General features: G+C 40.5%; 1 protein-coding gene across 3 annotated transcripts; it reads right to left on the bottom strand.

Annotated features, from left to right (window-relative positions):
• Nucleotides 1-26,211, bottom strand: retn (retained). 3 transcript variants are annotated; one of them, XM_017143314.3, is made up of 11 exons: nt 25,503-26,211; nt 14,400-14,566; nt 14,179-14,329; nt 13,385-13,727; nt 13,205-13,320; nt 7,681-7,753; nt 4,115-4,298; nt 3,601-3,748; nt 3,033-3,532; nt 1,796-2,433; nt 1-1,337 (listed from the first exon to the last, which is right to left on the bottom strand). In XM_017143314.3, exons 1-11 carry the CDS (start codon nt 25,587-25,589, stop codon nt 970-972), a joined length of 2,775 nt encoding a protein of 924 aa, XP_016998803.2. In that variant the 5' UTR covers nt 25,590-26,211; the 3' UTR covers nt 1-969. The 3 variants fall into 3 exon arrangements, with proteins under 3 accessions (XP_016998803.2, XP_016998804.2, XP_070068894.1); XM_017143315.3 differs by having other exon boundaries at nt 13,205-13,305; XM_070212793.1 differs by lacking the exons at nt 14,179-14,329; nt 14,400-14,566; nt 25,503-26,211 and adding an exon at nt 13,800-13,918.
• Nucleotides 26,212-27,151: the final 940 nt, after the last annotated feature.

Genomic DNA, 27,151 nt, shown 5'->3' with positions numbered 1-27,151 from the left:
TAAAATTAAATAGATTTATTATTATTCAATAAATTGAACGCTTATGCTTAGAATATGCTCATCAATTTGTTGTTGTGGCTCGCCACTTGCCTTCCACTTGGCTTTGGATTATGGAGTAGTTAATAGGTAGAAATTGCGGCTGGGAATCGAATTCGAAATCGTGTGTGGGTGCCAAAAGCGCAATTTAATTTTACGACAGATACATTTATGCTTATTACTTGTGTTGATTTTATGTCTAAAATATGTCTACGATGCGGTCATAATGGATATGCATGTGTGGTTGTTAGCGGTGTGTGTATGAATGTGTTCTTACAAACTAGACGTTCCGATAATATAGTATATAGTATATAATATATAGTATATGGTCTACTAGCTAGGTATATTGATTGATATGTACAGAAGCCTTGCAGCCTAACACAAAAAGGGAGAAGTTCGTAGGGGGATAAAACAGATTTCACGCTAAAAACAGATGGGTTTTGTCGGAATCGTAACCTAATTCATATATCATATATATATACGGGTATAGTGGTTGTATTCGCATGCATCCGAGGTGATGCACTCGCTTATGTAAGTAATGGCTATCGATAACTACACGCTCGCTGGCTTGTCTTTTATGCAAATGTGGAAATAGAGCACACATGTATCTAGTAATATATATATCTTAGCATATATATATCCGTATGATCCTCTACTGGCGGCGTTTTCAGGGGGACGGTGCATATTGTAGGTGTGTATGTGCGAACATCGATGCGCCTAATGCGCTTTTCTTGTCCTGGCCACATCAACAATGGCCACATCCTTCGGCCTCCTGTGCTCCTGCCGCCTGCGTGTGTATGTACATTTGGGTTCGGCATCTGTGTGCTTGTGTGAGTTGAACTGCTTTTGTATTTTTCTGAAAAATATGACTTTGGTATTCCTATCCTTTGCTTGCCGCCATCTCGTTCTCGTCTTTGTTATCCTGCCCCCTCTCTAGCTGACCACGGCGTCCTTGAGCAGGGGCACAGGTAGAGCAGCAGCACCACCCACACCACCCCCTTCCAAGCCACCGCCGTTCACAAGGACCTCGCTGCCCTCCATGTCCTGGTCGGCATCCTCGTTCTCCTGCTTAACTGGCGATCGATGGGATTCCGAATCCTCTTCAGCGGCCTTCGGTGGCTCCTCCTCGTCGTGCTCCTCCTCCTCCTCCTGGTTGGCGGCTGCCTCTGCTGGGTGGCAGGGTGAGCTCGTCCTGGTTTCCACCTGGGACAGCGGCACATTGGCCACCAGCACGCCCGAGTACTTGACGCCATTGAGCTCCAGATTGACAATTAGCTGCGGTTCGCCGTTATCGCCAGTTCCTGCAAGGCATTAGGGTTTGGATTAAATACATTTCAATATTTTTTGTCTAAATCCTATTTTATGTTAAAACGTTTCAGGTAATATAAATAATTAAAAACTCTTTCTGATTTTAAATATATTTAAATAACCCGTAGAAAAGCAAATAAAAGCTTAAAAGAGATTTTGAATATTTTCTTTTAATCTGCACTGTAGAAAAAAAGTTTCAGGATCATCTTGATATATCCAGGTAAATTTAAACGTAATATATAAATGGAAATTGTAATTTTCTATCTTTAAAAATAATCTGAAATCTATTTTGAATTAAAATTAATTTTCAAAATTAAGTTCAGTTAAGTTATTAAGTTTTCAAAATTAAGTTTTCTATTATCAATTCTTTTTTATCTCTGTAAATATTTCTAGGTTGAATCACTCCCAATCGCCCTTCGAGCTCTAGCTCAATTCATCCCAATCAACTCACCATTCCTTGCCACTTGAAACTGCATGCCGGACAGCAGGCTCAGCGTCTCGAGGGGATTGAGCTTGCCGGTGGAGGCTGCATCCTTGTCCTCGGCCGGCAGATCCTTTCCTGCGCTCTGGGGCTTACCGCCGCCCTTCTTCTTGGTGGAAACGGGTGAGCTGTGGCGATGACCCACCGACCCACCGCCAGTGGTGGTGGTGGTGGAGGAGGTTGTCGGGGAGTTCTCGATGGCCGAGTCATCGGATTTGTCCAGCTGGTGGTGGTGGTGGTGGTGATGATGGCCGTTCATCTGCTGCGGCTCGCTGTCATCGTGCATGGACGAGGAGTTTCCGGTGGTATTGTGCTCCCCGTGGGCGTAATCGTCCTCCGGCTCGCCCTCGGAGGCGGCGTCCTGCTGCTGGTGGCCCATGGACGGGTGATGGAATCCCGCTGCCGCTGCCACGGCGGCCATGTTGTGGGGATTCAGGTAGAAGTTGGCGGGGAAGCCGGGTGGCAGGAGGCCGCTGCCCACGCGCTTGGCCGGAGGCGGCTGGTGGGGCTGGTCGTCCTGGTCCACGGGCTCCGGCGTGGGCTCCCGTTCGCGCTCCCTTTTTATGTTTGTGAGATTTGGCGGTGAATCAGAGAGGTTCAGGGCTTCGCTGTAGGTGGAGAGTAAATGGTTAGTGTCTTTGCTAATCGGTTTAAATTATTAAGTAGAGGGCGCTTTATAACAACAGTTTTGTAAGATAGATGGCGCCTGCTGTTCAGTTACAACGTTTATGGGGTTTTCTGGTTTAAAGCCTACTTTAAATAAAACATGCGGACAAAAAATGGTCTAAAAAAAAATACAAATTTGGCTTTTAAAATATTTACGGAATAATTAATTTTTAAAAGGGTTTCGATATTTTTATAGTTAATACAAAATAATTTAACGTCTTGTTTTGTGAAACAAAAATTTATGTTTTAACATTTAAATATATTGTTGCTTTTTTAAACATTTATTTAGATATAGGTTTTTTCTGACTTGTGTGATTAATAAAAAATGCCTCTTTAACACACTTTAAGAAAAAGATGCATCTTAAAGATTTAGCAATTTACTCTTTACTACTAATGGCACATTCAACAAAAAGGAAAGCAAAAGTGAATACCAGTTAGAGTGGGTTAAATCATCCCACCGGCTAATGAAAACATTTGGCAATCGCAATTGGCAAATCCACCAAGCGATTTCAATCAAACTTGAATCAATATTCGCGCTTACCGTTGCTGCGGCGAGGTGTGTGCCGATCCCGGTGGGCTGTTGTTGTTGTGGTACATGTGCCACAGAGCCACCTGAGCACTGAGTGCCTCGTGCTTGCTCAAATCCGGGCTCTGCGACCGCTGTCGCTGCTGCTGCTGCAGGAGATGTTGCTGCTGCGACTGCTGCTGCTGCTGATGTTGCTGTTGCTGATGTTGCTGCTGCTGATGTTGCTGCTGCTGCTGTTGCTGGTGGGGATGATTGCCACCGAGTACAGGTGGCATGCCCTGCTCCTTCTTGGCCTGGATCAGCTGCAGATACTCCATCATGCGGCTCTCGATCTCCTGTTTGACCAAGTTGGGCATCTGGCCAAAGGCCGGAGCTCCCATCAGGCGATGATGAGCTGCAGCAGCGGCGGCGGCAGCCTGAGCCTGCTGATTGTTGGCCACCGCGGCATGGGTGACCAGAGCCAGAGGCGACATTTGTTGCATGCCACCGGGGAGGGAAGGTCGCGAAATGGGCGTCTATTTAGGGGAAATATAAAATGAATTTCCAGAATTACCTAATTACCTAAAATATATATACTACATACCATTGGCATCTGGCTGTGCATGGCCTCGTATTGCCCGTAGCTGGAGCGACGTCCTTCCCGGCGATTCCCATCGATGGCCGCCTGCAGCTCCGCCGGCGTGCTGAGGTTCTTCTTCTCGCACTCGTACGGGTACAGATACTTCATGTATCTGCAAGATGCGAGATGCATAAAATTATTAATAAGCGCGGCAAACATGCAATGCCTTTCGGCAGCAGGGAGATGCCGATGCACCGGGGTAAACTTCACGTTGATGTCCTGTTTAAGTTGAATTATCGTGTAAATACGAAAGCGACAGGCAAACAAATCACGATCCCGGCGAGAAAGAGTGAAGCCAAGATCGCTGATCGATTGTTGCTTGATCGCTGCAATGTTTGATTGTCCGTTTCTGTTTGTCCCGCATCTTGTACGGCTGATGGTATTTGTATTTATGTTTGCCTTGGACATAGCTCAACGTGGCAGGTAAATGGGATGGGATGAAAGGGAAGGGAAGGCATCGAGAGGCATATCCACTTACTGGGTGCGCAGGGTGAAGGCGGCACTGGTGATGCTCGACGGCAGATGCAGCCCCTTGATGATCTCCTGCCACAGCTTCTTGTTGATAACATCCACCAGGCCGCCGCGGGCTATCACCAGATTGTACAGCTCGTAGAGATCCAGCACCGATTTGGCCATAATCGGCAGCCGATTGATCGGCGTACCTGCATAAAATAATAGAAAAAGGAAAATGCTTTACTACACATTCGAATTCGAATTCAGTTGTTTGCTAGCATAAAACTTGTTCTTGCACTTGGCTATGTTTTCCATCCAGCTCGTTAAATGCACCAACAAGCAAAACACGATTTAAAGATCCATAAAACAGATTTATCTCTCTCGAAGAGTGAGCAGAGATTCCCGATTGCCCCCTCCGCAGATCCCGAATCCCACTCCCACTCATCGATCACGAAGCAATTAACACTTGTAGCCCCGGTAGCAGCTGAAAAGTGCACACCGAAGCCGATAAAAACTGAAATAAATCCTAATTGTTGCCCGATTCGAGGCACACACACTATAATAGATCGGCCATATATATACACATGTTTGTACATATGTTGATCTGTTTATGGCAGCTAATCATCATCATATACATTGGCATTTGCCTCTATTTGCTATTCAAATTGTATTATTCAAATTTTCACGTGCCTTCCAGCTTCTTCTGTTTTTATTGCACACCGAAAGAAATTTGTATAATGTACTGAGTTACATTAAGTAAATATTATTATAATTTTCCTGATAAAGAATGTTTTGGCTGCCTAACCTCGCTATTTCTCGATATTAAATTTCTGTTTACCCTTAAAAACATCGATATTATTGAATCGCTATTGTCAAAATATCGAAAAGATCGATAAATCTAAAGCTTTAGCCCAAAGACATAATCACATATATTTAGATACCACTTTTCTCTAATAATATATCTTCCTTCAACTAAGACATCCCCCTCAGCATCATCAGCATTTGGCACTTAAAAAACCCCACTCTTTTTCCCTCTGCATAGGGCCCAAAAAAACGCATAAAAAGGAAATCAACCTGCATAATTGCTGGCTCTGTACGTGTGTAATTCCAATTTGTATAATGCTGCCCGGCCTCCTTTCTTTTTTACGATCCAAATACCAAACACCATATACCATATCACCGAATGCCTGTTGCTGCCCCTTGGATCCATCGAACCATCGATCGATCGATCGACTTTCGGTTTCTTTTTTCGTTGTGTTTTATGAGCCCCAAAGGAATCAATCAAACTCTTTGATGGACGTGTTGATTGAATGAAAATACGTTTGTTTTTTATGCATATAAACAAATTGAGTGGCGAGGTGATGCCCGGGTATCAAAAAGGAATAACACAAAATAAATGAACAACTGAACTGCCGGTCGGGACATGTGCACTACTATAATGTGCGAGAGCAAAAAGATTGGATTGGATCGAAATCGATCGCTGCACGAGCCACAAACGGAGAAAAAATCAAAAACTGGGGAGGACGCACATAATCAAAGGCAATTTAATGATCAACTCTGGTTGCCCGTCACTCGAATCGATCATTAAACTCTCCGTCGCATAGGATCTCATTGGAGATCCAGGGAGATCCAGCCCAAGGCTCTCGATCGGATACTATCTGAATATCTGAATATTCGAACCGATCCCGATTGCGCTACTCCTGACACGCACATGCCGACTGACGACTTATTATTATTATTTTTCTTGGCAGCTTTTTACATTTTTTGTTCGGCTCGTATGCGTGGCTTTCAGCCTGAACTCTTTTCGGCGCACATCTATTTATTTATTCGGCTGCATTTGTTTTCCTAGATGTCAGGCGTTTTTAATGGAAATTAAAAGAAACTTGATCGAGTCTGAAATCATAACGCCACCAACACCGGAGGGAGTCTGTCGTATCTCCTGTTCCGATTTAGTCAGGGGTCCCGGTTCCCAGATTTCAGATCTCAGACGTTGAGCACTGGGAAATATCTACGAAAATAGCGGCCACGTTGATAAGTGATTGACGTCTTTTAATTAAGAATTGCGCCGCTCTTCGCTGCATAAACATCTCACGGCAAGCGATCCACATTTATTTTATATACCTCTAAATATATATTCAAATGTGTACCATATAGCATAATTTCCGTTAGTTAGTTGTACAATTGTACAATATCATTCGGTTATAGACATATGGACACGGAATACTTTTGGCCCGAGTCGCATTTTTCGGTGCTTCCTTCTCATGGCGGACGACACTTTAGACAGTCTCCCCCAGGCGACCCCCTTTTCCCCGCCCCTGTCCCACCGAAACCCCCTTTGCAGTGACCGCGACGGGTGAGCATGCATATGTCAAAACTTGAACGCATGTGACAGATTAAAATCCATTAAGTTGTCAACCAGCAGAGATGTCCTACGCACATATAGATGTGTAAGTATGTTTATCCAAAGCATAGATTTATATACTTTGTATGAAACTAATACGAAATTACATAAAATAAATAAACAATCCATAAAGTAAACATGCAGTTCGCATGGGAAATTGTTTTCCCTTCCCCGACTTTACTCACATTTCTGTGCGAAATTCTTACACAAATATATATTTTCTGTACTTTAAGATGTTAAGAATTCAGGATGGATATTCAGAGATATATTGGGATATATATATATCGGATAAAAATACAATGCAATTTCAACTTTACATCTGAAGTGCCGAAATATATTTATTTTAATTGTAATTAAAAATTCATTTTTAAAACATGTATTAAAATGTTGTATTTTAGTTTTATTTATTTAAACTGTTTAAATAGTGTTCTCTCTATAAAGGTTTGCGGTAGGTCAACAATATAACTCCATACTATTTTTCTGGAATATGACTTGTGCAAATATAAACAAATTTAATGCCCTCTCAAGTTGGCTTTCAGGCAATTGTGACAAACACACTCCAGCGATAATTTAAAGGGTTTCACAGGACGCTTGGGGATTGCACTTGGATGGCTAACCGGAAGTGTAATTTATTGTGAAAGTACAGTCACGGCAGGCATTAGTAGTGGGTGCACGCCACCGATGCCACCGATTTCCCTCGCATTTGTTAATGCCCATAATTAATGACAAAAGTGCAGGAAAGCATACTCGCATGTATAAATAGGCATTTGCTCCGATTGCCGCTGCAAGTCGCCTTTAAAATTTAAGTACCAATATGCATATGGTACCCCCTTTGCTCGTGTGTGAGTGTGACAGTAATTTGAAGTGACAAAATGACAAAAAGTCAGCCACCAAAATGATTTCTCTACTTCTCTCTGGGTTTCTCGGTTTCCTTTTCACCAGAATTTCTGCATATTTTAATGGCTCCCCCTTGGACCCCCTCGCACTCTTCAAAATCAAACGTCAAAGTGCCGAGAAATTTATTCAATTAACATAATTTGAGTGAGCCCAAAAACACTTGGCTGGCTGAGTCAGCAATCCGTCATCTGGGCCAGGGATATGCAAATTTAAGATTCGAGATATAGCCCCCAATAGAGGCCCCAACCCCCCTTTTAGCCCCTTGAAAAACTTCAATGTAAGATGCAACTTACCGCGCTTTTGCATAAACGAGAACAAATCGTCCAGGAACTCTTTGCGTTTGGGGTCATCATTGATTTCATAGAGCTGTAAAAAAGTAGAAAGAAATATATATAAATTTAAGGGTCAATCCAAAAAAAATTTAGTTTGCAAATCACTTTTTAACGCATATGCAAACGATTCATCAAGAATTGTCCACCCGGGGGCGCCAAAAAAAAATGCATTGGTTTCTTAAAGACAATTTTCGAGAATATAAAAAAGTATTTTATCCCAATTATTTTATTAGAAATATCACAATTTATATTTTTAGCAACTATTGCAAATTTAAATATATATCCCACTGATTTTTTTTTATTTATGAGTGGGATAACACATCAAAACGAGCCATTATAAGCATATTAGGGCTCAATAATAACAAAACAATCTAACAAAAGACCCAACAACTTGACTCTTTTGGCCAATGGTTTGGCACAAAATGGAGTTTTGGCTCACTTCTGGCCTTTTGTTGGGCCAACAATAGACACTGCCGTCGACAGGGGCGCGTGTTGGGTCTATCCATCTCGCTCTTGATCCCTCCCTGCAATGCTATTCATTGTTTGCTGGGGGTTGTTAGAGAACCAATCCCCTAACCTCCAACCCTGCTCCTTTGGGTTTTTGTTAGAGTGTGAAGTACTCAATGAGCGTGAGTCGCACAATGGATAATTAGGTGATAAAGATAGGGCCAGAGATATACACATGGATGGTTAGAAAGATAGAGATTCGTAGATACATATGTATCTGCCATCTATACATTATTATTTATCATCGCTATCTGCTGTGGTTTTCCTGCGGCTCATGCTTTGACCTTTGCCACCAGGAACCAACTCTCGGAGGAAAAACCCTAGTCGCAACTTGGGTACGAGAATGTTCAGAATTAATGACAACATCGGAGTGAACTCATCAAATTCGGAATTCATCATACTTTCCGCCTACTGCAAAAAGAAAGAAACGAACGCGCAGTTCGAGTTGGAGTTGTGAAGTTGGAGACCCAGCTAAAACCCTTTGCAGTCCGTGGTGCACATTCTAAGTCAATGCGAATGATGAACTGCCTCCTTCTCCGACTCCTTTCGCCTCTCCACCTCCTCGCATAAATGATTTAAAACCAAGTCAGACTCGAAGCCTCGACTTTGGCCAGGCACTCTGGACGGACTCCTCCAGCTTGGAAAGAAGCTGGCAGGGGCTGGGGATATTTTTTATGATGCTCGACGCCCACAAGAGCTATAGGAGCATTGCATACACAACGAAAAACCTCCTTATATATATATATAAACGGCTTTATACCGCTCGGGGTTGAGCCAAACACAAAATAAATTAATTGAAATTCAACTGGATTGGTTTCTTTGAGGTTCGCGTTTTTCACTGATTACACTTTATGTGGCCTGTACCTCCTGTATTTGATCCTCGGAAATCAGCATTTTAACACTTGTTGAACTCGGGTTTTTATATTTAAAATATTTTTCACTTGTTTTTTGGTATGCACACAAAAAAAACCAATTTCGTTGGTTTTATTTCATTGATCAACGCGACGATGCAACGCCATCAAAGGTCGTTTATCAACTAAATATATGGCAGGAGTCTGGATCGAAATGCTGCCTGCGTCGCTGCCGCTGCCCTCACACACAGGCACACATTTACATACCCACGCACACAGGCAAACATATGTTGTATCTGTGTGTTCGATATTGCCTGCCTGTCTGGGGTATTTTGTATTAATAATCATAAAATGAAGTCCCGCTTTCACACAAGGGTTGCAAACCTGTGTCTCCGTCTCATTTCCCAATATCTCTCCCGAATTCCGAATTCAGATCCCTTACTTGCATCACAGCAGCCGCAAAACCGTTAAGCGCTACCAATATCTCTCCCAAATCCGTGGCAATAAAGTTATAAAACAGAGAGAAACGAGAATTCTATCCCCTAACAGGGTTTTTGTAGACCAATCATAATCGTTTTTATAACTATCGAAGATGCTGCCGCTGCCTGAGAGCACACACATGTTTTTCGGGTTCGGAATTCTGGATTCTGGATTCGGGGTTCGGGTTATAAAAATAATCTCACTTATTTGTCGCCTAGACTTGGGTACCCAACAAATCCGCTGCCTGGGTGCTTGAAATTTGAATCCTTGATTCTGAGAATTCTTCGGCTATATTTTCGCCAGATCAATTCCTTTTGCCTGCCTTCGCTTCTGTGTTTGTGTGTGGGTGTAATTTATAACTATCAGATACAGATGCCCTAGCATATGGATGCAAAAAGGTCTCCAGTGGACATTAAAATTTATATGGACAGAGATCCCGTTGCATGGCCTTTGGTCCCTAAGTGTTATCCTGTCGTATCGAGTGAATATAATTCGACTGCCAGCGCCCATCATTTTTCGAGTAGAATGCAGAAGCAGCTTCGAGTGCAGATACAGATACATTTACATCTGCAGGTTGCCTTGATATTTATTCAAGAATTTCACACTCATTACTCGAAACGTGTTGAACAGACTTTCCGTTTCGTTGTGTCTTATATTTTATTCCATTTGTTGGCTCTTACAGTTTTCTGGAGAATGCATCTGCTAATGATGTTTCACAATTTACACTGAGTAAATGCCAATTAAAATTAATTTATCACTCTGAGCTCTTATTTTAAATAAAACTTTAAGTTCATAATAAATTTAAGTCCAAAAGAAAAATTAAAAACATTACTTAACATGTGGAAATAGCATTTAATTGCCTTGTAAAAAATACGAACCATTTATCCTTAAAAACATTATCATTATAACATTATTATATCATTATTTAAGCACATTGATTCATTTTTTTATATTTTAAATTTAAAAAAATCCAAGGAAATACAAATTAAAGAGATATTACTTCACTTGTGCAACAATCCAAGTTTGGCATTTAAGAAAATAACTAAAATTTTGTTGCGTTTTTATCCCTAAAATACTTGACAATTTAAATTTGCAAAACTTGCAGTATATTTGCTTTTAAAATAGGTAATTAAAAGCTAGAATTGATTTAATTTTTCTCCTCCTATTTAAATAAATTTAGAACGTTAGCTCCACGATGACTAAGTGAATTCGCGATCTGCTAATTACAAAAGGCAAAACACGCGCCAAAAAAAACTTTGGATTGAAAGGAAATTGCACAATCGCCACAATTGAATTCTTCAGCAGGTCCACATATATGTGTACATTAGGGTGGACTTATTTTGTATGAAATTTCTAAGGCCATGCTCTCACCCCTTCATATATAGCATTTTTGTATCCTTAATCCATTAAAGAAAGAAAAAGTAAAAAATAATTTGTTTTAGGCGGTGCGCAACGGCTTTAAAGTTTATTACGCATATTTCAGATTCATCTAGATGTCGTAGACTTAATTTTATACTTTGACAGTATTTTAAAAAGTATCTTAATCACTTTTCCGAGCTTTTTAACAAGGGATGTAGTCGTTGATAAAATTCGAGTCCCTGGGAGACAATTACAACTTAAAAATAACAATAATAACGAATAATCAAGGACTTTTAGAGTAAAACTTATAAATATTACGGTCTCTGAAAAATAAGAGTCAATATCGTTGTATCCTAAATGCTGGCTTTCTTCTTTGACGAAAATTTGTATTGGCGAACGCAAAAGTGATAGTTAATCTTCAAAATTGTAAAATAGAATCTCTATTTTATTGTGAGTCACAAAAAAAAAATGATGAGTCGGGGATCGAACTCGGTTTTTTTTGTTCGGAGACAGAAGCTCTACTGGCTAGGCTACGTCCAACTGTTAATATTCATGAAATAAATTTCTACTTGACTCTTTTATTCGAGCGAAACCAAAAAGTTGACATGTTAAAATCTGACAAGAAATGGAATGGGGTAAATTCCTAGTTTTACACTTAATTTTCAGCGAAACTTTAGGGCCATTGCGCACCGCCTAAACGATGAAATAAAAATTTTCTGTTTTCGCATAAATTTATTGGACACAGAAACCTACCATTTAAGATGCTGAGCTCAGTTGACCTTAAAGAAGTCCACCCTAGTGTACATATTTCTGCCTTAGAAATTAAGTACAAAGAAATAAAATATAGAATATTATTGGAAAATGCTTTGGGGTCTATAATTAAACATAATTATTCAGTACGTACAGATAATTGACATTGATTAATGAGAGCAGAGCAGCCGCAGAAAGAAACTATATAATACGAGAAATGAGCAGCGAAATGTACCAAAAATAATATTTTTGGTTTACTTGTTGTCTTCGTCTGCGGATGGATGTGGATGGATATAAAGATAGATAGATAGATGGATGGATGGATGGGTGGATGGCTGGCTGGGTGACTGGCTGACTATCTGACTGATGGCCAAGACGGAGAACTAAAATCAGATCAGATTTGGGAACTGGGGAAAGGAAAGGCAAATGGCTGAGTGGCTCAGTGGCCGGCGAATAAATGAACGTATCTGTGCGATACTCTTTCAAAATGGCTGTTTTTCGTAGTCGCAGCTATCGCTTCAATTAACATAATTAACGTTTCGTCTCTTTTCCACAATTAATGAAAGAGCCAAACAGCCATTTTGAATGTGCCGGTCGAGGGATTTATTCGACACCTACAGAAAGCACAGTCAGTGGGAGGAGGATAAGGGTGAGGGGAAATATATACATATATATCTTTACCCAGCCGGTTTCTGCAAGCACATCATCATCATTCAAGAGCCCCGCACACGGTGTAAGCGAAGGTGTTAAGCGTGAAGTTACAGATACATATCCACATCCGTGAGATACATAAGTATCTTTTGCATTGCATTGCGAGGGTCAAAGTTTTTATAGTGCATAGAGAATGCGGGCTCCGTTTGATGGATAGCCTGGCCGAAAGGGAGTTGTGTGTGCATTTAAAGTTAATCGAAATTCGGTTTTTATGGCCCAAGCGAGACGAGTCAAACGAAACCAAGCCAAAAGCTGTCGAGTTTCACACACACAGTGTATCTGTATCTCGATTTTGGCAACCACATTTAATGACCAGACCGAAAAACAAAAATTGTGCACTGCTCTGGAGAGGGGATTGGGATTTCGGGCCTACTAATTGCTCTTGGTCAGCATCTGGACCTCACATGCCGGGGGATGCTAGCCATAGCCACAGCCACAACCATCGCATTTTCTCACCAAATTAACGCCCTGGAAAGGGGCTTCATTAATTGCTCAATTGCAAACCGGAACTATCGTATCGCCTGGAACGCCTCAAGGCGGCACTAACACAAACCGTGCCGATCCGTTTCGATCCGAAACGAGATCACAAACTGGACTGCACAGCATCTTCTTAACTGGTTTCGAAGCCCCTTTGGCCAGGTGGGAATGGGAATGGATTGGGATAAGATGCTCTCCCAATGGACTGCGACTGGCTATTAGTCGTTAATTGATAGCTTGCCTGCATCTTGTTTACACACAGTTTTGTCGATTTCAATTGACTGGACCTGGACTCAAACCCGACCCCTGCCTCTCCCCTTCTCTACCCCTAGAATAGTAACTCTACTAACCTGTCTGACTTGTTTGAACTGCTCTTCAAAGCTCCATCCATTATTCTGCTGCGATGAATTGGAGGCCTCGCTGGACGTCGACGAGTTGGATGCGGAATTGGCTGCAAAGTGGCGGGCTGAGTGCAACAGTTAAACAACAAATGGATCGCCGTTTGCCACGCGATAGGATTAGATACCAACCTTCTTTGCCGCTCGGCGCTGCTGTGGGGGATGCAAACGAGAACTGGTGGGCACTGGCTCCTCCTCCTCCGCCACCTCCGCCAGATCCTCCGGTTCCTCCTGGTCCACTGCTGTTGCCGCCTCCATTGGTGGCCGCCTGGTTGGAGCTTGGGGTGGTGGTGGTGCCTCCGTTGTAGCTGCTCCCATTTCCACCACTGGGCGCCGAGGTCACGTGGCCAAAGGAGGCAGCCACCGCCGCCGCAGCCACCGAATTGTGGGGCAGTGGGAATCCCGAGTTGATTGTCGTGGGCAGCATATTGGCCCCGAAAGCCGCGGCATGAGCTGCAGCCGCGTAATCCTGTTCCTGCGGTAAAAATAAGAGATTTAATATTAAATTTTTCCTCAATAAACTATTCAATTTGGAGTTAAAACTCACAAACTCTTTGTACATTTTCAATTTAAGAAAACTAATATTTTATAATTTTGTTAGCTTTAATTTGATTTCAGGTGATACGAGGCTTTTTAATTATAAGTAAATAAATCATATGATTTTTTTATGGATTAACAACTTTATAAAGTAAATACCAGGAATATTTATATTTACTTTTTTAGACAAACAACTTTTAATCCACTTGTTTGACATTACAATTATGAAGATCTGATCAAAAAATATATTAGTTTTAAAGAGCTTGAATCAAAACTATAGCAGGTTGAATATTTTTTTTTTAAAGGATATTGTAATGCCATACTGGGCACATTATACTAATTTATTTTACATTTTATTTTATATATCATACCATATCAAAGACACTCACCATCAGGCCCACCTTCATGTCGCGCACCTGCATCTTGAGCTTCTCAAGCACGTCGCTGTGCTGCAGATTTGGAATGCTGTGTAGACCGCCGATGCCCATGAAGCTGCCCAGAGCGTTGAGCGGATGATTTGGCGGCAGTTGATGGTGATGGCTGTGAGAAAATAGAGATTATTGCACCTCCGCATCCAGGACATTAATCAGGAGCCGTCGGAGTCACTCACCTCAGGGGCAACTCGGTCTGTGGTTCGGGACTGGCGAAGTTCCCTCCGCCGCCGGAAACTGTGTGACTTAAGCGGGCTGCAATCGCCGCCTTGGCGCTCAGCTGATGGTGCTCTCCATCCACGGAATCGCAGTCGCGCATCTCGTCGTCCGTTCGATCACCATGTGACTACACAGAGAAAAAACAAGATGATTGGGATATTAATTAGATATTTTTAAACCGGGAATATATATATTTCGGAAGTTAATTTCGAATTTTGGCTGTTAATCAATAAAATAGAGATAATTTTTAAAGAAAGATCTTAAGAATTAAATTTTGAAAATTCGATACAATATCAGTCAATAGTAGTGCTCAAGCGATCATGAGGTTTCGAAATTGTAGAATAATTAAGATGTTTCTAACCCTACAAATAACCATAGATTTTTGTATAATACCAACGAAACTAGAAAATGGTTTTAAATATTAATAAAACTATTGTAATAATTAAGAACTACAAATTTATTATTATGTAATCCCAGCTTTTGATTTTTTCCAGTGCACTTAGAGCGAAAAACAAAGAAACCCCTTAGAGTTGATGGGGAATTAATGGCGGCGCTTATGTCAACAAGCGGCCTGCTGGGCCGGCGTTAATACAGACACTTTGTCAGGCGGCAAATCGGAATCGGAATCGATATTAAGACACTCGATTCAGATCTTCCTGGGATCACTCGGCGTGGGCAGTGGTCATTGATCTAGCTGTGGATCTTCGTAGCTGACTCAGAGGCCTCTCGATTCTGGTTTATGGCATGTGCCGAGAGCTGAGAGCCACATTAACCCAGCCACGCCGCGCAATTTCAATTGAAAGCAACTAAGGCACTTCCTCCGGCGGGGTGACAACAAAGGTAACCACTTAATAAATTAACAATGGCAGACCCACAAAACGGCAATCAGCCCAAGAGAGTCTTGCGAACTTTAGAGGGGGGGAGGTTCCCTTGGAGGGTTCCCTTTATAAGGGGGGTTCCTCCAGCTCCGTGACTCTTTGCCAAGAAGTCCGCCACGCATGGCCGAGAGTGTTGAAGTCACCAACTGAAACTGCGACTGCGTCTTTGGCTTCGGCTTTAGCCTCACCCATGGTACTCCTTTGCCCATCGAGCATCGCCAACTCGAATGCAACTCCATCACGGCTTCTTGGTTTTTATGCATTTGGAGAGGTGCAAATTAAGCGCATCTGTGACTGTGTGCAAATCGGGAATTTTCAATTTAAACACAGCCATCGGGGGAGCGGGAAGCAGGGAGTGAGGTCGGCCAAAAGCCGGGGACCAAACAAAGTAAGCCAGGCCAACTCAAGTCGCTCTTACACATATGTGGCTGTGCATATGTTTGCTGGATCTGCGAGTGTGTTCAACATTTATCGCCTGGCTCTTTGGTGCTTTGGTGGTACTAGTACTAGTACACTGGTGTCGCCTTGGCATAATCATAAATGCAACCAAAACCAAGGCATAGACAATGCCTCGACCATAGAGAAACCGAGTTCCCGGAATTCTTTGAAGTTGGCGCAAAATCGCAAATGCATACCGCTTCTATGGCGAAAATGTTGCATATGCATTTCCACACACGGTTGCGGTCGAAATAATTATGGTGATGTTGTCAGGTCCTAAAAAGTAAGCCTTTCAAATTGGTAATGCTTTTTAAATGCGGTTTTTAGAATTTTATATTTTTGAAGTAGCGATATGGGTACTTTTTAAAAAAATAAGTAAATATAATATTTTATTAGAATTAATATAACAACTAAAAATAAATTATATTTTAAATTTATTCATGATTTTTTTATGGAATTTTCTTGTACAAATTATTAAAAATCCCCAAGCTGGTTGATCGCCCCTCGCATCTTGAAAACTGAGCTCGGCTTAACCCGGCTTGGTTGGTTAGTTAACTCGACTTGGCGGTAACTCGGCTTATATTTGCCAGTGTGTGTATATCAAATTAATGTAACTTATCGAAGCCATGCGAAATACAGGCAGATGCTACATACACATGTATGCTCCTCTGTACCTCGCCGTTTTAGTTGCGGTCTGCTGTTGACCAGGCCCAAACAGAATTGTGGTCTGCGCTCCGCCAATGGCCAACATCCAACGGCCAACAGGCATGCAGGCCATACCAACTTGCACCTATAAAATGTCTAATTAATGCACAACGAATTTGTGCCGCTTTAATGTTGCCTGTGCAAGTGGATCGGCATGGATCGGCGTGGATCGTAATGGATCGGCAGATGGCAGTGCAATTGGGGGCTCAGAGAGCGCACACATGCCATTTCTTTTAAAATATTCATTAAAGTAATAACAAAGTAGGCTTTTGGCAATTATGATCCAAATTAAAAGCCAAAGAAACCATTATTTTTCAAATGACTTCAGGCTTGCACGCTGATTTTTAATCATAAAAAACAATTATTGGGTATCATTAATGGTAAAATTTTTACCAAAGTACCGCTTACCAAAATATCCGGAAAATCGCTTGTCTATTAACGCATTTTTATTTTAAAAGTTCGTAAATTTTATAGTAGTTTAAAAAAGTATTAAAAGGCTGTTACTAAGCTTTTCGAACTTCGTTTTGGAGAACCGAGTTTAAAGTAAACTTAATACCTGAAAATATCCATTTTCAAAAGGAAGAATTCCATCAAAATCACCGCAACGATGCCCCTTCCAGGTAGAGAATTTCTTAGGAATATCGGGAGAGCTTCCGGGGAATTTATAGTCATAATAGGCGTCGCATAAATCACCATGAAGCGATAAGGTGTTCCACTTGGAAGGCATTAAGTCACATCCAATGGATGGCGGGAAAAACACCCGCACACTCAACTAATGGAGGTGTACTATCCGCCATATATATATGGCTATATAGAAACCCACCTGGTCGGGGGACACGCTAGTTCCATTAATTTCTGCGTTGATAAAACGCTACTGTTATCGCGGGCTAAAAACCGAAGACTCCGCTAAGGCAAGACATTAAATCGCAATTAGACCCACAGACAATGAGGAAAACTCGGCCGTACACATGTCCGATAGAGATACTACTTCAGAACTGAAACAAAACAAATGGATATGGGTCTATGGAGTCTATGGGGTTTCGAGGGGGCAGCACCTGTGCAATTTACTTTAATAGCTTTCAATGCACCGCAGACGGAGGCAACTATCTGAGTGGCCTGTATAGGTAAAATATTTAATTTATTTGCCACAGACCGTCTTTACCCCTCCCTCGTCCTCCCCTTTTATCGCTAATTAGTGTTGACATTACTTTTTCGATAGAAGTGGCTGGAAATAATTTATCTAAATTCATTATCATTGCATTGAGAACTGAGAACCACAAATGCAATTTACCTAATTTCTATTCGCTGTACGACAATCGAATATGCTTTGTCAATGACAAATTTGTAGGAAATTGCTCGCAGTTTTCGAGGGTTTCAGATACGGACAAGCGGACAAACGGACGGACAGATGGACGGACGGACCGACGAACGGACTGAGGCCGTATGTGCAACATGCCGTGCTAATTTAAAACAAAAGGACGAACCGCTGCGACCGCTCGAAAACCCATAATGCGACAATCCGAAAAACGAAGCTGTGAAGGGCGCTGCCGGCAAACAGGATCAGGATATTGCTACCAGAGGAGAGAAGCCCATGAAGTATATATAGCATACAGCAGCCCATCCAAGGGGCGTTTATTGTGTGAAGGATTAAGATTACGAGCCGGCGAGCATGTGTATCCGCATCTGTATCTGTGGCTCGAGTCGCCGGTTTTACAACTGAATTTCCTTGTTTTTTCATTGTTGTTCTTCCTTTTTTTAGCCCGAACTAAGACCTAATGTCCTTATGACTCAAGTGGGTTCGCCCGGTCTCTCATTTGAGGATCAGTTCGGGGCGTACTGGCGTCTTAAGTTTATTACGTTTGTCTTTATTCAAATCGAGAGTTTGAGTAATTGTGCATATTGTTTGAACTATTTTAAAAAGAAGGGAAAATGAGAGGAAAGGTATTTGGAGGAATGCTCGTTAGTAAATTAGAGGTAAACAAAAATTTGAGGTTAACTATAATATTCTAAGAAATATGTAATTTTTTAAAAGTTTTTTTCTATAAAAAATATAAAATCAATTGAAAATTGAAAATGTAAATTCTAACATGTGCTGACAGTTATATCTTCTATAAATAGTTTCTTAAACATTCATATGTCATATCTTGATATCTGTCAAAAACATAATCTTGGATGACAGATCTTGATGCCCTCCAGAGATAAATTCCATCTTGCCCCCGGGGTCTTACATAAGTCTGCGGGAGATTTTATGTGTACTCGGAAGAACCTTTCTATATACGGAATTAATCCATAGACAAATCTACTAATTGGACTGCCAGCAAGATTAAAGATTCTTAGCCATAATTTATTTTAACCAAACCGTTAACAAGCCATCAAAGAATTCTCTTTTATATACCAATCAACCCCTTAAGCTCGTTTCTCTTTCAGCTTTTCTGTTTTTGCCCGGCACATGTGCTTGGATCTTATAACCGAATAAATATATAAATAAAAATTGCCCATTTACGCATCCACCCCGTTGCGAATTATGTATTTCAACGCGATGCAACTGCAGCAGAATATTCCGAAGGAAAGAACTCGGAGCCAGCGGCAAAAAACCAAAGAGATGGAGAAAAAACGAAGTATAAAATAAAATGTGTAAAAAGGGACAAAAACATGTGCAACGTGGTCTTCGGGCAACGAGAGCATGGAAATAAAATTAAAATGCAAAACGTATCTGAAAGATACATATACATATGCTATATGCCGGCGCACTCACACAGCTGCGCCGCCTTAATGGTCGAGTGTGTGTGTGCGTACAAACGCGATTTCATTCGCTCGCCAAGCGTCGGAGCGGAAAAAATAAAGCGAATAAAATATAAAAATGGAAACAACAAAAACGGGCCAACAAACACACTCACACGAATACACTGGCAAAACATAATGGCGCTGGCTGTACAGTGCACACTACACGTACAGCACCCCCACCCCCTTGGCCACAACACCCCCTTATCCCTTTTGGCTCGCACGCCCATGTAAAATGAGCGCGGCGGGCAGACGAAAAATTTCGCGTAAACAATAAAAAATACAAAAAACTAAACCGGTTAAAAAAAACAAAAAAACAACTGAGGAGAGTGGAGAAAAACGCAACGGTTAAACGGCAATAGTTGGGCTGGGTTCTATGTCTGCCAAGGGCGTAGCCAGGATTTTCAATTGGGGGATAACCAAAATGTTTTGTAAGGGAAACGAAAGCACTAAATTTTTCAAGAAAAAGTTATACTGTTATTCGATGCACATTAATAATGATTTTTGATTTAAAACGTTATTTATAAGAACGGTTTTTGGAAAAAATGTTTTTTTTATAAAAAACGAACATAAAATAAATTTAATAGCTATTATTTAATTTATATTCAACCAATAATTGTTATAGTTGTCCCTTGACAATTCTAAATTTTTTTTAAGGAATCATTCTAAAGGCCAAAATAATTTTTAACAACTTTTCGAATGCTCTATTGGGGAGTTACTCCTCTCTCCAAATCCTGCCTACGCCCATTGCGTCTGGGTCTGGGGTTTTTTACTGGAAGTCCAAGTCGCACTTCTCGAAGCTCCAGAGCTTGGTCACCGTCTCCTTTTGCCTTCTCCGGGGTGGATTCACTGCGTCTAGCTTCGATTGCAGGCGGCAATAATTAAAAACTGCATTATTTTATTGCCTTGGCCAGCCTGCAAGTCCGCCTGTCTTTTGGTCTTTTGGACTCTTGGTCTCTTGGTCGCCTGCTCTTTTGACGGACTGTCTGGGGCTCTAAAGAGCCCACTTTATTGGATCCAAACGGAGGAGGGCTTGGCGGGGGCACTGAGGCTTGTTACAGTCGCCTGCCCGAAATATATCTCTATTTTATGACTGGGTGTCGCCACATAAAGAAAGTTTTCTAAGACCTCACATTCGACCATTGTTAATCAGGGAATGTTACTAAACACAATAGTTTGGTTGTGATGGGTCCGCAATTCAGACAATATACTACCAACAGATTTTTGCGAAAAGGGCGTTTGGAAAAGAAGCCGACTCATGACCTCGAGTTTAGTCTCACTTCTCATTACGAAGAAAGGTACCAAAACCGCCATTAAAAAGATTTTAGTGCTAAAAAGTTTTGTTACAACTATTTAGTTTTTATAGAATCTTTGTAAAGTAAATGTTTTGGAATCTGAATCATATAAAAACAAAAATGCCCTGTCGCATTTTGAAGATTAATAAAAAAAATATTACTAAGTAATTTCTGTTTATATAAGCGTTGAATGTAATAGCCTGTTATCTTAGCTTTTCACTGGGAAAATAAATAAAAAAAATTTATAAAGATATCTACAGTAAACATACCTTTATGGCACAAATAAATCTTCGGTAGTATTATATCACAATGCTTTTGACCTAAGCAAAGAAGCCAATATTTTTCAGCAACACTAATTGCTTTTTGTTTTGACTTCAACCAACAGCCAATTTGTATGATTTAATTTTCTGATATTTCACAAAAAAGACTTCGTTTAAGAATCGATAATAATTACGTATTGATTTCAGTTGCAATTTGTTTGGCTTCGTTATACAAAATATATACACAAATTCCAGGGGTGTTCAGGTGTGAAGTGAGGAAAACAGCCAAACATTAAACAAGGATGTTTTTAGTAGTAAATTAAAATTTTTGTTTGCCCGCTTGGTTATTCAATTTGTTGAAGCTGGCGCGAATTTCTCCTTGGCCATTTGGCACGCCCATTTTTGTTTGTATTTTGCAAGAGGGAGAGCGATATATGGAATAAGAAAGAGAGGGCAGACGTTTTATTAGCGCGATGATAAATACACTTTTTATCCACTCCACCACACACACCCCCCTCCCCTAAGCCACCACCCCATCGCGATTCGTGCCCTCGCAAATTCACATTTTGCTTTGCGATTCGCAATTCGCTTTTCTTGCCGCTTTTTCGCAATCGGCAGCTGTACTGGAAAATCCAATTAACAGTTTTATTAGCTATGGTTGGCAAAATAATTCATAAATTCATTAAAAACAATACGAAAAGCGCGAACTGTAATAGTACCAATAATAATCATATTTTTTACGAGCTCTTTCTGCTGTTATTGCGCTGTTTTAATATTTTTGGTTTTTTTTATTTTTGTTTTTCTGACATTTGTCGCCATGCATTTTTGTGTGCCGTAAACTGCATTTGTAATATTACATTTTTATACCCTTGCAGAGGGTATTATGATTTCAGTCAGAAGTTTGCAACGCAGTGAAGGAGACGTTTCCGACCCCATAAAGTATATATATTCTTGATCAGCATCACTAGACGATTCGATCTAGCCATGTCCGTCTGTCCGTCTGTCCGTCTGACCGTCTGTCCGTCTGTCCGTCTGTCCGTCTGTCTGTTTCTACGCAAACTAGTCTCTCAGTTTTTGAGCTATCGGGATGAAACTTTCCCAAAAGTCTTCTTTCTATTGCAGGTAGTATATATGTCGGAACCGACCGGATCGGACAACTATATCTTATAGCTCCCATAGGAAGGATCGGAAAAAAAAACGTTAAAAAAATTCTAGCTTCGGTGTTTTTTGAAATATTACCTTCTACTTTTGGGGATGTTATTTTTTAAATTTTTTAATTTCTGAATTTCGAATTAAATATTTAAAAAATCGGACTAATATATCATATAGCTGCCATAGGAACAATCGGAAAATTAATGGAAAAGTAATAGGAAATAAATTCTATCTTCTATGGTTTTTATTGTATTATCTTCTACTCTAGGATATGACTCTTTTTAAATATATCCGAATTTCAATTTTAATTTGATCAAAATCGGACGACTATATCATATAGCTGCCATAGGAACGATCGGAAAATTAATGAAATTAATTGAACATTTTTGCGATTTGTTAATTAATAGGAATGATCTGCAAGGGTATTTAAGCTTCGGCTGGCCGAAGCTAGCTTCCTTTCTTGTTTTAAATATATTTACATATATTCGAGTGACGCGACAAATCCCCCCTTTTGCCCAGTTTCAAGTTCGCGCCCCGAGAAGAAACTAAAAGCAAAACAAATTTCGTTTGTCATTGCGGTTGAAAGCGCCACCAGAAAGAATAAATAAATGGGAGGGGAAAGAGTCAGGGACATGTCATCCCCCAAAGGGCCCCACTAGATACTTAATCAAATATTTCCCCTGCTATATGGTTATGCAAGGAGAAGAGCGGAAAGAGCCCCCAGAAAGAATTTAATAAAAATCGTTGCCTGTCAGCGTACAAGAAGCCAAACAAATTATAACAGGTGCCGCTGCCCGTCCGACCCAAATGATTTCTTCGGCCAGTGGCGCAGGGGAGGGGGCTTCGAAAGGGGGGTCCGAAGGGAGTGTGAGTATTGGGCTACTCGGCTCGTTTTCCAATCAACCAAGTGTGAAACGGTTAACCTGTTCAGAACCAGGTAAACGATTTCGTAAGCCGAAAACTGAAGAACAAAAAATTAATATGATTATTATTTGAACCTATTCAATACTGTTAATTTATAAAAAAGTTACTCAGAATGTAAATATTAATTTAATTTGATAGTAATTGTTTTAAATTGAAAAAACAACATTTTTAAAAACAAATAGAATCCAAGTCAAATTAAATTAAATTTCATTCAAAGTCCCATAATTAAATTAATAACTTTTCCCAACTTTCGGGATAGCACATAAAAATGGTCATAAATAAATATGGAAAATGCTGCCCAAAATCCAGCCAAAGTGTGAATCAGTGCAAACACCACCACCAAACAGCAGTCAAGCCGTTAACAACCACTGAGATTTCGGGGGGTTTCCCCAACCCAAAGGCGAGAGCCATGTGATTTAATGTGGGAACTCTGCCCGGAGCACGTGCAGTGGTCAGAAAATGCACAGAATCCCCCTGCGAAGATTCAAGAATCGAATGCCAGCGAGCGATTTTCAATTGTCCCAAGTCATGTTCGCAGGCTTGATTTAATTTAAAAACGATTCAAAAATTACAGACAGCAATTCGGCAATAATTTTAAACTCTGCGTTTAACCCAAGTAATTAAAGTGCTGCTCGGATGACGATGCTGGGCATCGGGCATCGGCCATTGGGCATGGACCGTTGGGCACGACTTGGTCTCGGCGACTTGGTTTCATTCGAGAATTTATGACTTTTTGACAGCCCACATTATTGTTTAATCGTGACTTTTGAGTCGAAAATCCGAGCGAGTGGCCGCAGGATTTGATTTGAATAGAAATACGGATCGGATGTGCGAATGACACCAGCATGTTGGCTCCGCTTCGCCTCGCAGTGGGGTTAATTAAACAGCACCCACATGCGGACGTATAATTGAGAAACCCTTCAATTAACACCAGCCAAGAAGGGAACACATCAAGGTTTGATCAGTGAGATGACGAATGGATCTGAGATTCGAGATCCGAGATCCGAGATTCAGACGACTGTTTGCACAGCCCATCTCGGGCCGTCTTCTTGGCCAAAAGCGAGGCTATTAAAAATTATGTAAATAGCCGGCCGGCAGTGAGTGTATAAAGTCTGGCTCATTGTTGATCGAGCCGGCAATGTCTATTAACAATAATAAAAATGAAAGAAAAACAAAGGGGCTGAAAAAAAACTAACAAGAGTTTTATTGAATTGAAGAAGATGCGATGAAGCTGCATGCCCACATATGAATACCTGAAAGCGAATGGCCGAAAGGCCTGAAAGGCAATAAAACCCATTTAATATTCATTTAAGGTACTAACAAATAATGCAAATATTTGAACAATTTATTTACATATGAACGCCATCAAAGAGCTTGAATTGAAAGAGATCTTTCAATCGGTGGAAATTGTGGGGATCTTGGGATCGCGGTCCCCGAAACAGATGAATCTATTTGTATTTATGAGTATGTTATGCACTTAGCTCGATCAACGTGTGAGTATGTATGTGAGTGTGTCGGTATAATAACCGTCTTGTATGCGACCATTTAGCATGTCACCTTTTAACGGCTCTCCGGCAAACAGAAACGCCAAAATATCATCTCCCCCCATTTCGTATTGCCTTTCTCCCTGCCTCGATTGAATCAACATATATGTGTTTTTTTAACATTATAATTACGTTTTGAATCATCTGCAAACAATGTGAGTCGAATTGCAGGAATTGCTTTTGGCTTCGAGCAGAAAAAATAAAACAAAAACTCAAGTATAAGTTGCTACCCAAACAAGAGATCATGATGGCATAAAAAGTTGTTGGTTTTTTGGTGGAAGCAATATCTTCCACGTGCCGTCGGCAAATCAGTATGAATTTTTTGAGTATTATGGTTTACTTTTAGCTCGATTTGTCGCATCTGTTCGGGGATCTTTTCCTCATCAGTTGTCACACTTTTTCCATTCACCTACAAGATTAAATAATATTTTTCGCGTGGCAAATGGATATTGATGCATTAGTTACTCAAATTACCGCATGGTCGAGTGGAAAACAAATCAAATTCTATATATAACGGATAGATGAAAGGTTGGATACATTTTTAATTTTGATGCCTGACAAATTTCATTTGGTGAAATACACACTTTGGAACAGGTCTAAGAAAAATAATAGGAAAATATGTAGGTTTTTCCATTAGAAGATAATGGTTGTAAGCAATGATAGCAGACAAATTTCAAAATAACTTTTAAATTTATTTTTAATTTATTTATATTTATCACCATATAATATCAGCATTTAATGATTCGGTAATAAATAATTCATTTATCCTTAAACTTGTCGAGTATTAAACTTTTATTAAATACCAATTATGCCAATTAAATTTACGACTTGAATTTATGTTCAAACATTGCGATAATTGCTGTATTTTTTGATCACCATGTCAAGTGAACTTTGGTTGAGGTAGTTTAATTTGATGCATCGTGATAGCCAAAGGGAAACATTGATCTGATATTTTGCTAAAGATATAGGTAGCTGATATTTTAGGACCACAGTACTCAATATTAGAATTATAATTATAATTAGAAACACACGAACCTTACTATTTATTTCTTATAATCAAAAGATGGTATGTGTAGTTCTTCTTACCAAATCGTCCCCCAGATCGGAATCGCGTTCAATATTGCTGGTTGAACGACCGCTACAGTCCATAGTAGGGTGCACTCGCAGTTGCATTGAAGCGGAGTGGTTTGCTCTTCTCGAATGTCACGAATATTACGAATATTACAAATATAGCAAATATTCCCTGTTGATGGGCGATCTTGGGATCGATATTCACCCGCGATATAATTCCTTAGTTATTTAAAATATTAGCACAGCTCACTTTTGTTGTGTTTTTAGCTTCCATACGGCATTGATTTTGCGGCCTGCATTTGGGTTTGCGAACCGTTATGATCTTATGATCGTCGTTCCCCTTCACACTTAATTCTTTATTCTGTATTCTTGTTGGATTGTTGGCAAAAAGGAGAGTGCGCTTAAGAACCGTTCACTTGGATTTTATGCCTTTCTGTTTGTTTGCCTGCAAATTTGCAATTATTTGCGGTTGTTTAATGCGATTCGCTTTATCTCAGGGTTTCTATGCTTCTCACTTCAATCTTAAATCAAGAGTCTTTACTCCCCACATTCACACACACACAGAACACGATTGTTATTAATCCACTTGGCTGATGTTATTTAATTAGAAATTATTATGTGTCCATTTGAAAAGCCGTTATCCGACCGCACGATCGACGCTCACGGAACTCCAATTGGGCATAGAGTCTCGGTCTCGTCTACTCCGAAGTCCAAATCGATCTGAATCGCGAACAAGAAACTATATACTTCAGCAGCGCAGCTCTGCTCTGCCAACCTCTGCCGAGAGAGCCATCCAATTGGGAATGGAACGGAATGAAACGACCCCCTTTGCCGACCCCTGTTTTAGTCACGATAGCTCTCACCTCATCGATATCGAGAAATGGGTATTTCGACTACTTGTTAACAAAATAATACCCTTTTATCATAAATTTTATAGTTTTCTTTATATGTTCATTAGGGTATTACCATTTCCTAACAAATTACTCATACGACACGTTTCTCGCGTCTTATGGTCAATTTATTGATTTCTAAATTACCTCAATTGTCATATAAATATAACTTAATCATCCTAATAAAATCGATTAAATTCGGATGAAGTAGTTTATTAAAAGTTATCTATTTAATTAAATACATGCCTAAAACGTTATAACTTGTTTTACCATAAAGGTTATTGAACTTTTCATAGATCACAAAAAGTAATATTATGTTGAATCTCCCATTAATAGCATTTAATATTATGAATAAATTATGAACCTGAAAACCGGTAATACCCTCATAAAGGGTATGAGCATTGAAGTCCCTCTCAGGCGTTCTCTCTTTCTCACTTGTTCCTCTTGCGGAACGATGAAACTAAGGCGGTGGGGGTGGGGTGGCTGTGCGCCCTGTTTCGCTCTCCACTCGTTCCCCGAACTCGTTCTCTCTCTCCAATCGCTCAGCCATCAGCCAATCGGATAGCCGTTCCACCGATTCCCAATTGGAATGGAGGTGGCGGGGGGTGGTCAATTAAATTAAAATTGTAATCGCAATCTATGCAATGCCCGATTCGTGTGTGTGTGAGAGTGTCCGCAATACGCCGCCTTCTTATTCGCTCGTTTCGATACACACACACAGGCGCTCACCTGAGGCAAAGGTGTGCTCGTGTATCTGTATCCGTAGAGTGCGGA

Source organism: Drosophila takahashii, chromosome 2R (genome assembly GCF_030179915.1).
Source record: "Drosophila takahashii strain IR98-3 E-12201 chromosome 2R, DtakHiC1v2, whole genome shotgun sequence".
Classification (NCBI taxonomy): Eukaryota; Metazoa; Arthropoda; class Insecta; order Diptera; family Drosophilidae; genus Drosophila; species Drosophila takahashii.
Note: the sequence above shows the minus strand (reverse complement) of the source record. Positions and strands in the feature narration are given on the sequence as shown.

Excerpts from the sequence above, each read along its gene's own strand:
- retn (XM_017143314.3), bottom strand. The coding sequence starts at position 25,589 with ATGCAACTGCGAGTGCACCCTACTATGGACTGTAGCGGTCGTTCAACC. Across the intron at positions 14,567-25,502 it reads CCGATCTGGGGGACGATTTG|TCACATGGTGATCGAACGGA; the intron begins GTAAGAAGAACT and ends TTCTCTGTGTAG. Across the intron at positions 4,299-7,680 it reads CTCGTTTATGCAAAAGCGCG|GTACGCCGATCAATCGGCTG; the intron begins GTAAGTTGCATC and ends TATTTTATGCAG.